At 34.6% G+C, this 10,894-nt stretch overlaps 1 protein-coding gene across 6 annotated transcripts; it reads left to right on the forward strand.

The window, feature by feature from the left end:
- Positions 1-3,369: 3,369 nt before the first annotated feature.
- On the forward strand, positions 3,370-10,699 carry nprl2 (NPR2 like, GATOR1 complex subunit). Of its 6 annotated transcripts, none has more exons than XM_084129386.1 (11): positions 3,370-3,643; positions 3,809-3,900; positions 4,920-5,088; positions 5,181-5,289; positions 5,377-5,513; positions 6,689-6,786; positions 9,141-9,177; positions 9,256-9,349; positions 9,444-9,558; positions 9,792-9,934; positions 10,020-10,699. In XM_084129386.1, exons 1-11 carry the CDS (start codon positions 3,566-3,568, stop codon positions 10,085-10,087), a joined length of 1,140 nt encoding a protein of 379 aa, XP_083985512.1. In that variant the 5' UTR covers positions 3,370-3,565; the 3' UTR covers positions 10,088-10,699. The 6 variants fall into 6 exon arrangements, with proteins under 6 accessions (XP_083985512.1, XP_083985511.1, XP_083985510.1 ...); XM_084129385.1 differs by having other exon boundaries at positions 3,382-3,643; positions 9,444-9,562; positions 9,796-9,934; positions 10,020-10,692; XM_084129384.1 differs by having other exon boundaries at positions 3,382-3,643; positions 5,181-5,513.
- Positions 10,700-10,894: the final 195 nt, after the last annotated feature.

Genomic DNA, 10,894 nt, shown 5'->3' on the forward strand with positions numbered 1-10,894 from the left:
AATCAGAAGATTGAAATTAATGATGGCATACTGGGTTAATCTCCAGGGACATAATAAGTTGCATCCTGTCAAAAGTGTATTAACAGAATGTTGGGAACATAATGAAACAAATTATACTAGTTTTGGATGGATAGGTAATGCAAAGGCAAGAAATATAGGATTACACCAATTACAGTACAGTAATACAGTTTCAATTTCTTCCATTCCTTCTTGGTTATTCCCTTTGCCAAATGTTGACCTTAATATACAGCAGGAATTGAAAGATAATTTGGAACTTCCAACATGGTTTATAGTCCAGAATTATTTTAAGGAATATTATCCAGAATCAGTGGTTTTATTTATAGATGGATCCAAAGATCCTGAAACAGGATTTGCAGGTGCAGCAGTATATATTCCAATGAGAGATTGGTTTATTAAGAAAAGAGTAACCAATCATTTGTCAGTATATGCAACAGAACTGTTGGCAATATTACTGGCCCTGCAGTGGATAGAGGAGAAGAAAATAAAAAATACTGTCATTGCATCAGATAGCTACTCATCACTTGAAAGTATACGATCTGGCAGGTCATTAGTTAGGATGGATATTATCAATGAGATATTCTGTAAGATGTATAATATGAAAGTTATGGGTATTTCTACACGTTTCATTTGGGTTCCTGCTCATGGTGTGGAAGGAAATGAGAAGGTGGATATTCTGGCTAAACAAACTCTAAGAATAAAGCAAGTAGATTTCCAGGTCCCATTAAGTACTAAAGCAGAAGCTAAAGTACTCATAAGAACATATGCACGATCAGTATGGCAGGTATATTGGGATGATAATGAAACAGGTAGACATTTATACAATATACAAAAACAAGTTGGTGCTGGGAGGAGGGAGAGCAGGAATCGAAGAGAAGGAAGTATCATAACTCGGATGAGAATAGGTCATACTGGACTTAACAGTACACTATATAAAATTGGAAAACACCCAACTGGGGAATGCATACACTGTAGCCAAAAATAAACAGTTGAGCATGTATTAATCCATTGTAGGAAATATAATAATGAGAGATGTCACCTTATTCAATCATTGAAGAAAGTAAAACATCATGACCTTACTTTATCAGGTCTATTAAGGGAAACAGATAGTAAGTTGTATGATGGAATTATTAAATTTGTGAAAGAAAGTAAATTATATAAAAGAATATAGCGGTTTTTGTTTTGTTTTTTGTTTATTTATTCTGTTTTATTTTCCAGTTTGTTTATTTGTTTTGCTTGGTTTTTATGTTTATTTATATTTTGTATAAAAGCAAATAACTTGATCCATATTCCATTCCAGTTGGTGGCGGTAGTGCACCAATAAGCTAGGTTGCCAACCGCCAATAAACACCAAAGAAGAAGAAGAAGAAGAGTAGGTGGCGGTATGCATAGATATCATATATAAAGCTAGATGTCTCGTACGCGCTGCTGGCCAATGGAGATCGACGTCCGCACACGGCGGCCATCTTGCCACAGTGGACTCGCTCACTCGTTTAATGGTGCATATACTTTTAAATAACCATAACTTGCTCAATTTTCTACCGATTTTCAAACGGTTTGGTTTGTTATATACGTCAGAGATGTAGTTATGACACTACATACATACACTGCATACATATGAATAATTATAACATACATGTTTAAGCATTCGGAATTATAGCCACGTTAATAACGTTTGTAAGAAACCAAACCGTTTGTAAATCCGTCAATATTTCAGCGAGATATGAGGATTTGTGTGCATGCTGATCACTCACCTAATGCACAGCTTCACTGCGGTAAGATGGCCGAACGGTGATGCCGGAAGTGAATGCGCCATAAGACATCTAGCGTTTATATATGATATCTATGGCGGTATGCACCTATTAAAAACATTCCGGTTTTTAGGAGTACAATTTGACACAAGGTTAACATGGGTAGAACATATTAGGAATGTAGAAGACAAATGTAAAAAAGTAATAAATATAATGAGATGTTTAACAGGACTAGAATGGGGAACAGACTATAAGTCATATATATATGTAAGTTTAATAAGATCAAGGATGGATTATGGAAGTGTGGCATATGGATCAGCAACCAAATCTGTACTTCGGAGGCTTGATGTAATACAGGCTAAAGCACTGAGATTATGTTTAGGAGCAGTTAAAACATCACCAGTGTGTGCTCTACAGGTGGAAGCGGGAGAAATGCCATTGAACATTCGACGTAAACAATTGCTAGTAAATTATTGGGTAAATCTAAAAGGACACGGAGATAGTCATCCAACTAAAAGAATACTACAAGGTAATTGGGAAAGGGAGAGAGCACAAAAGTTCAGTTTTGGGTGGATAGGAGATGAGGCAGCGAGAGAATTGGGAGTATATGAAAAGGAATTCTGCCCAACTGTAACATGGCCTGATACACCGGTATGGAAGCTAGAAACAATGGAAGTTGATTTTAAGTTACTTCGAGTCAAAGCAGTAAGTAATAGTACAGATCTGGTAGCGGAATTTTATAGAGATATAGATTTTAAATATAAAGAGTATGTTCAGATTTATACAGATGGATCAAAGGATCCAGAAACAGGGAAGACTGGATCTGCAGTTTACATTTTTAATCAAAGAGGTGAGATAAACAGACGAACAACAAATGATCTGAGTGTGTATGCAGTTGAATTATACGCTATTATGATAGCATTAGAATGGATTGAGGAAAACAAAATTAAAAAAGCTTTGATTGGAAGTGATTCAGTGTCAGCTTTATACAGTCTCATGACTGGTATATCTAATAGCCATCAGGATTTACTGTATTCAATATTGATAATGTACACAAGAATGAAGGAAAAATGCTATGAGATTCAACTGACGTGGATTCCTGCTCATAGTGGGTAATGAGAGAGTGGACAAGTTAGCTAAACAAGCTGTTAAAAAAAGAGAATATTGAAGTAAATATTAAGTTGTCAAAGTCTGAAGGAAAGAGTGTAATATGGAAAGAAGCCATTAGAGAATGGCAACATCAGTGGGACAGGGAAACTAAAGGGAGACATTTGTATGCTATTCAAAATAAAGTAGGGGTTGTGAAGAATAGGGGAGGGAATAGAAAAGAAGAAATAGTTATGACAAGATTAAGGATAGGTCATAGTAATTTGAATAGCACACTACACATTATAAGGAAGCACCCAACTGGTTTTTGTGGTTGTTGTCAGGTTGCAGAAACTATAGAGCATGTGTTGTTGAGTTGCAGACAATATGAAGAACAGAGGAAAAATATGATGGAAGAGTTAAAAGTTGGAATAATAGGGACAGGAGTGAGGGAAATACTGCAAAGTGGGGAGAATGAACAAAGCAGAGGAAATATTTTCTTTTTTTTATCAAGAACAGGTCTGATGAGAAGAATATGATGTAAATGGACATGAAATGAAAATAAATCCGGAAGATGGCGGTAGTGCAACATTAATGGATGCAAGCTGCCGATAAACCCTAAAGAAGAAGAAGAAGAAGTATGCACCTATTTGTTATTTTGTTACCCTTCCGTGAACACACTGAAGAAGAGTACATCAACATTACTGAACATGGGTACATACAGACGAATAGATTGTATATTTTTCAGTGAATTTCATCCAACGTTAGGACCAAAGATCACATATCAGGTAACATCATAGAAATAAATATTTTTGAGCGAAACAGAATAAGTACAGCATGTTTTACAGCCTGGTTTTGTGTTTGCAAACGAGACTGCCATTATGCATACAAGCAAATTAATGTTTTTCCGGTTATATTGGAACAAATTATATACAATTTGTGTTTGATCGAAGGTTCCGGAAGAATATATTTCGAGGGAACTTTTTGATACTGTGCAGGTGTACATCATCACCAAACCTGAACTGCAGAACAAGCTCATAACCGTGTACGTACCAAACTTTACTTAAGTCATCTCATTGCTGCACTGCAATTTTATTTGTATTTGCATTGTTGTTTTAGACTGTTTTAGAGCACAAACACAAATAAACTAAAAACTATCAGCTATATGCGTGTGCGTTTTAAAAATAATTTCTTAAACTAGACCAGACTCCGTTATGACTTCTTGTCTTCAGCGAACATGCTCCACATTAAAAAAATAAAACGTTAAAATAGTCTGAACGTACTGCTTGTTTTCTTTTTTCTGCTTTTGATTTTTTTTTTTAATTTGCTTCAGTGGATCTAAAATTTAATTAGTAAGTATAATAAAAAATAAATATTTTGATTGGTTAAGCAACGAAAAAGTGCATACTCAAAAAGAGAAAATCCACAAGCAAATGTTCAATAATAAATATTTTTATAAATGGTATGTAATTTTATAAATGGTATGTGTGTGTATATATATATATACACACACACACACACACACACACACACACAGAGACCATTTACAAAAATATTTAGTAAATTACTAAATGTTTACACAAACTAGCCTACTTGGGTGGCAACATCCACATTTCAATAAGACAATTACCCTAGTATGGCAAAACATAAGGGATAATTTGCATGTTTAAGGTTCAACAGCAGAAGTTACTCAAACTACATTAATCTTTCAAGCTTAGCAATAAATTCTGAAACCATTGTTATCAGATTTCAGTCTTTCCTCATTCATGTATATTGGAGCTTTACTTCCATGGTTAAAAATTGTCCCCACTTGGGGACATTATGAATTAAACTGACTGACAAGTAAACTGATTTGCTTTAAATGTATTTAGCTGCAATCATTGAACCTGACGTGTGTGTGTGTGTGTGTGTGTGTGTGTGTGTGTGTGTGTGTGTGTGTTTTCTCCTGGTTTACATCTTGGTTTAAATACACCTTACATCTGTGATTTTTTACATTTGGTGTAAATTGACTTTTAGAGTTAATGATAAAGACCTGGTTGTGTTTTATCTGTGTATCTGATTAAGGACTGCCATGGAGAAGAAACTGATTGGCTGTCCAGTGTGCATTGAGCATAAGAAGTACAGCCGGAATGCCTTGCTCTTCAATTTGGGTTTAGTCTGTGATGCCAGGACAAAAACATGTGCTTTAGAACCTATTGTCAAAAAACTGTCTGGCTACCTCACAACTCTGGAGGTAAAAAATCATTTAATATGTATTTCTGTTATAGTTTCTGTACTTCAAAAGTTGGTCTAACACTTAACCATTTCATAAAATGTTTTGATTAGCTTGAGAGTGGATTCATTTCAAACGAGGAGAGTAAACAGAAGCTGTTGCCTATCCTGTCCACACTTCTTGAGGAACTTAATGTTACAGGAGCCTGCACCCTACCTATTGGTTATATATGTATTTTCTATCTCTCTGTTTCCCTGTCAGTGATTCTCGCCATTTTTATAATCACCCTATCTCCCTCTCTCATAACAGATGACTCTAACACCATCCACTTGAAGCTAATTGAACAAAGGAAAGATCCTCAGGTTGTTCAGGAGTATGATGTACCAGTATTTACCAAGAATAAAGAACACTTTATAAAGTCACAATGGGATCTCACCACACAACAGGTCTACAAAAAATCTTCCCCACTGTTTACTCTCTTTATTTGACTTAAAAAAAAAAAGAAGTAAATCAGACCTGGAAAATGAAGCCCTGTTTCATATTGCACGTGTTAGTGATGCATGAGCAGCGTGGTGTTTTTGTTGTTGTTTTTGCCACCCATGTTAACAAACAAGAGCTTGTTTCCGCCACAGAATAAAAAATTTTATCTCAGAATTGCGTGATATGAAGTCAGAATAAACTTGCAATTCTGTTTTTTTTTCCCTCAGAATTGCATGTTTATATCTCGCAATTCTGACTTTATTATGGAAACAAGCTATGGAAGCTTGTTTACGCCACAGAATAAAACATTTGAAAAGATTATTGCGACTTTTTATCTCACAATTGCGAGTTTAAATCTCGCAATTCTGACTTTATTTCTCAGAATTGTGAGATATAAAGTCATAATTGCATGATATAAACTCGCAATTGCATGTTATAAAGTAAGAATTGCGAGATATAAACTCGCAATTGCGAGATAAAAAGTCAGAATTGCGAGTTTATTTCTCGCAATTGCGACTTTATATTTTGCAAGTTCATATCATGGAATTCTGACTTTATATCTCACAATTCTGTTAGAATTGCGAGATTTAAACTCGCAATTGTGAGATAAAAAGTTGCAATTATCTTTTAAAATGTTTTATTCTGTGGCGTAAACAAGCTTCCATACAAGAGTGTTCACATTGGAAGCAGGAGAAATTATAAATTTCATAAAATCTGCATTTTGTATTGTAGTGTGTTTTGTTATGGAGTATGTCTGAAAACAAAAAAAGAAGAAGAAAATTGTATCCATTGTTTGAAATAGTTATATTGTCCGGCTTGGAAAAAGTAACACACTGTCACATTACACTGTACTTTTTATCACATCGTGACATAAACTGCTCAGATTAGTCTTGTTTCAAAGACTCAAGATTTGGTTATACAACATGGTTTGATTTTACAGTTTAGATGTATTACAAATAAGATTTCACAAAAATTTAGTTAGTAATACTGACCATAGCCATTGTTTTGTGTGCCGCTCACTTGCAGTGTGATACAGGTATAATATTATTTTATTTGGCATACTGTCTTCAAATATAATTTGTTGCCAGAAATATTTCATTTATATAATTTTTTATAATTATTTTGATTACTTTGTTTGCAGATCCTACCCTTTGTAGATGGGTATCGACACATTCAAAAGATCTCTGCTGAGGCCGATGTTGAGCTTAATTTGGTGCGGATTGCTGTTCAGAATTTATTGTAAGTATGATATTATTCCTGTTTCGAGCTGCGGTCATTATCTCAATAATAACTTATTAAAAAGAATATTCTGTGTTAAATACAGATTAACTCTCTACTGCATTTGTTTTCTGCTGGCTTTGGCTCAGTGCAGTTTTTATTTAGGAAAAAGTATAATAAAAGTACATAAGTAAACAAAAATATCTTTAAAGTGTCATAAAACCCCCGTTTTATCATTTGTCATTCACACCTCAGATTTGAAAAAAGACTCCAGAAATGGGCGTGTAAAGCTGTGGAAAAGTGGGAGTATAGGGGGTGGGAAGAGAGGAGACAACAACCAATTAAACATAGTAAACATACACACACATTATACAAACAAATGAATATTAATGTGAATATTAATATGAGCAGAGAAAAACAAACAACATAGCTAGGTGCACTTTGATAATCCTATAACAACAAAATCACACAAAAAAAAAATCATTAGAGACTACTAAAAACTATCATTAACAAATCAAATACATTTTGATAAATTATTCTTAGAAATATCAACAAAAAAGCATTATAACTATCCAGAGCTATTGGTCTATATGAAAAATGAGGAAGCACATTTGAATAATATTTTCATTATGTTAACAAGACCTCTGAACAAATAACATCAGTTTAACAGAAAGAATAAAGGCATAGTTTTTTCCTCCAATCTTCTTTGAATTTTCGGTTTGCATCATTGTCTTCTGTATATCAGAATAATTCATCATGTCATTCCATTCATGTTCAGTCAGTCATAGCGTTGTATCAGTCTCCTTATTTGCACATAAATATTTCATTTGAAGAGGACATGAAATATGTGCACATACACAGTGCTGATTCATGTTTGGAGGAGCACTTGCATTCGTCCGCCACATATGTCAAGATTGTCTCGTTAATAAATTCCACAAATGTGACTTCCGGGGGGGGGGCAGAACCTTCAAAATAAGACTGTTTGCAGAAACCATAGAAATGAAAAGTGCCATAGACTGAATTTTGGGGATCGTTTTGATGAAGTTGTCTTCTGTACATAAAACTTTTCCGTTTTTACTCTCAACTGAAGCAGCGTCTCTACTAATAGCAAAACTGTAAATGTATCTGCTCCAAGAACATAGCCGTTATTACCTCGCTAGTGAGAAATTCATGAAGCTTTTAAATTGTTAAACTATTTTACTGATAAAATCGTCCAAGTGGGAGAAAGAGAGTAGCTTTCCGCACATAATAAAATTTGTGGCAAAAAAACATGGAAGTAATTTGTCGTTTTTATCCTGTGTTTATTTGCTTGGTCAGTGTTGTTGTGGGTTTTTGTTCTTTTGCAAGCTGTAAGGACCTTTGAAATAACTGAAATCATTTGGAGAAGTGATAAAGTGATACGGAACTGTAATGCGATCAAGACCTGCCTGGAACTACTTAAACCATACGTTTCCCTGAAAATAATTGCACACCTTAGAACGTTTGTCAACCAGTCAGATTCAAGCATTCAACAGCCCTGTAGTATAACTCTGATTAATCTCTTATAAGATGTGATTGGTTGAGTTAGTGAATCCTCTTCCAAAGCGCTTCAGTTTACTAGTGTTTGACTGTTCATCTCGCGCAGCTTAAATGGCAGTTCCCATTTACTTGTAACATTACGAAAGATGTTTCTTTTTCAAAAACACTAATGCATTATTAATAATAACTAGCAGGGTTATTTTTCTCATATTATTTTCATTAAGTTTAATTAAAATTGCTCACCCCTAAGTGGCTATATGTTATCAGATATAAATCTCCCCTCATAGAGCCATCTTTATGATTCAAATTTTTTATTAACATTTAAATCACCATGGCACAGCCACTACTTTCATTTTGGCCCAGCGTAGCTATGCTAAATTCAAAGTTTAACATGTTTTTTGATAATCATAGATATTGGGACAACACATTCATGGCTCGAGCCTGTTGCAAAATTTCTCTCCAGTGAACGCGGAGGAGGAAGTGTAAAATGTGGAGTGGAGTGTCAAAAAAAGGAATTAAAAAAAATACAAAACTTTTCTGGCACCTTTGGTTTTGCTTTGCATTTTGCCATTTCTGCTTTTAAACTCCGGTACAAATGCATGCTGTAGATGCTGCTGACAGAGTTCATGTTGTATTTAACCCAGATTATTCTTGAAATTTGGAAATACCTCTTGACATCACTGATGAATGATACAATGATGAACACATGAAAATCTAGCACCTGATGAAGTTGTAAAAATGAAATGCACTAAAACCATTAATAGATCATTACAATAGTTGTGTTGCAAAAACTACACATTTCTTACATGTAATGGCAGCTAAAGAGTAATGGACTGAACAATGGTACTGTTTCACAGGTATTATGAAGTGGTAACTCTGGTATCCATATTTCAGGTAAGTTTTTGTTGTTTATTCTAAATTTTATTCTAAATTATTTTTCTTACTTTGGTTTTTGGTTTTCATATTCTACAGTACTCAAATGTTTACTGCACAACACCTAAAGTACAAAACTTGATAGATAAGAAGTGCCTTCAGGAAGAGTGTCTACATTACGTCAGTAAGCTAGGTGAGCAAGTACAGAGATTGTAAATATACAGTATGTGAATGAGATTGAAATGTTTTAGTTCACAGTAGACATTTTACTATGTGCATGTCACCAGGCCAGAGGACAAGTCTCAGGGATGTGTTCCAGTTGTATTGTGGTTTGACCCCAGGTACAACTGTGCGTGACCTCTGTTCCCGCTATTCTCACCAGCTACAGAGGGCGGATGAAAGGCAAGTCCATTTGAATTTGATTGTGGTTCACGCTTAAATTCCTCAAATTAACATGCAACTAATAAGGCATGCTAGTCTTGTTTTCTGTACTACAGAAGAACAATATGTAAAGATGATATATTAAGAATGTTTTTGGCTCATTTAGCTGTTGGTTAAGTACCAGTTTGAGCTGTAAGAAAATTTGCTATATAAAATATTCTACTTTTTTTCTTTTATACATGTTGTTGTTGCAGGAAGTTGATTCAGTTTGGCTTGATGAAAGGTCTGATTCGGCGCCTGCAGAAGTATCCAGTCAAGGTTGTTAGAGATGATAGGAGTCGTCCACCGAGACTTTACACTGGTTGCCATAGTTATGATGAAATCTGTTGCAAAACTGGCAAGTATTAAGTAGGCTATGTTATTGCTTTTTCACATGAAATTTCCTTTAAACCAGTGACATTATTCCTTTCATGCATTTTCAGGGATGAGTTACAGGGAGTTAGATGAGCGTTTGGAGAATGACCCGAACATCGTTGTTTGCTGGAAATAATGCTGCTGTGACAGAATTATGAACGTGAGAGACAGATCCTGGTGCTTTTGCTGTCCCAGACATTCTGTACCTTTATTTATTGTAAATCAACTGCCCTTCACATGTATTTGTGTGTAATCCTTACACCCAAGCTTGCTGAATTGATTAGATTTTGATTTTAAAAATATTAGAATGTTTTATGATGCATAAATGCAAAATTGAGTCATAGACTAGTTCTATATAAAAAGCAGTCACTGGTTTTGACTCAATTTCGTATGTGGCAGGCTATAGTGTGATTGAAAAACATTAGAACTGCTTCTCTATAATCAAAGTTATACATGTTTAACTTTCCTTACTCTGAGGAAAAAAGTAGGAAACATGGACCAGACCTCCTGAGACCAAGTCAACTGTTGATCTTAAATCCATTGTTTTTAAAGCGTTACCTTGTGGATTCGCTGTTAAATTAGGCTAAGTTTAGAATGAACTATTTAAATAAATCGATAAAGTCAAAGTGTTTGCTTTACAGATTGTGTAATCTGCGGTTGCACAAATATTTGATTACGTCACTCCATTTCTGTCACATCAAATATTGCAGTCCCTGTACAATAAAATAAGTGTGGACAAGTTTGCATAAAAATGTATCTGATTTTTTTAACTGTAGCTCCTTTGACAGAATCATTAGATTGACATCCTCAGAATGCTCCCCAATGCGAAACTTAAAAGGGTATGTGTGCTTGTGTATGTTGATAATAGCAAAAATAACATTAACCAATCATCCTTAAAATATTTTAAAAGCTGTCACGTAAACGTTCTATATTCTTTAACTAT

This window comes from Abramis brama (assembly GCF_963993115.1).
Source record: "Abramis brama genome assembly, chromosome: 11".
Lineage (NCBI taxonomy): Eukaryota > Metazoa > Chordata > Actinopteri > Cypriniformes > Leuciscidae > Abramis > Abramis brama.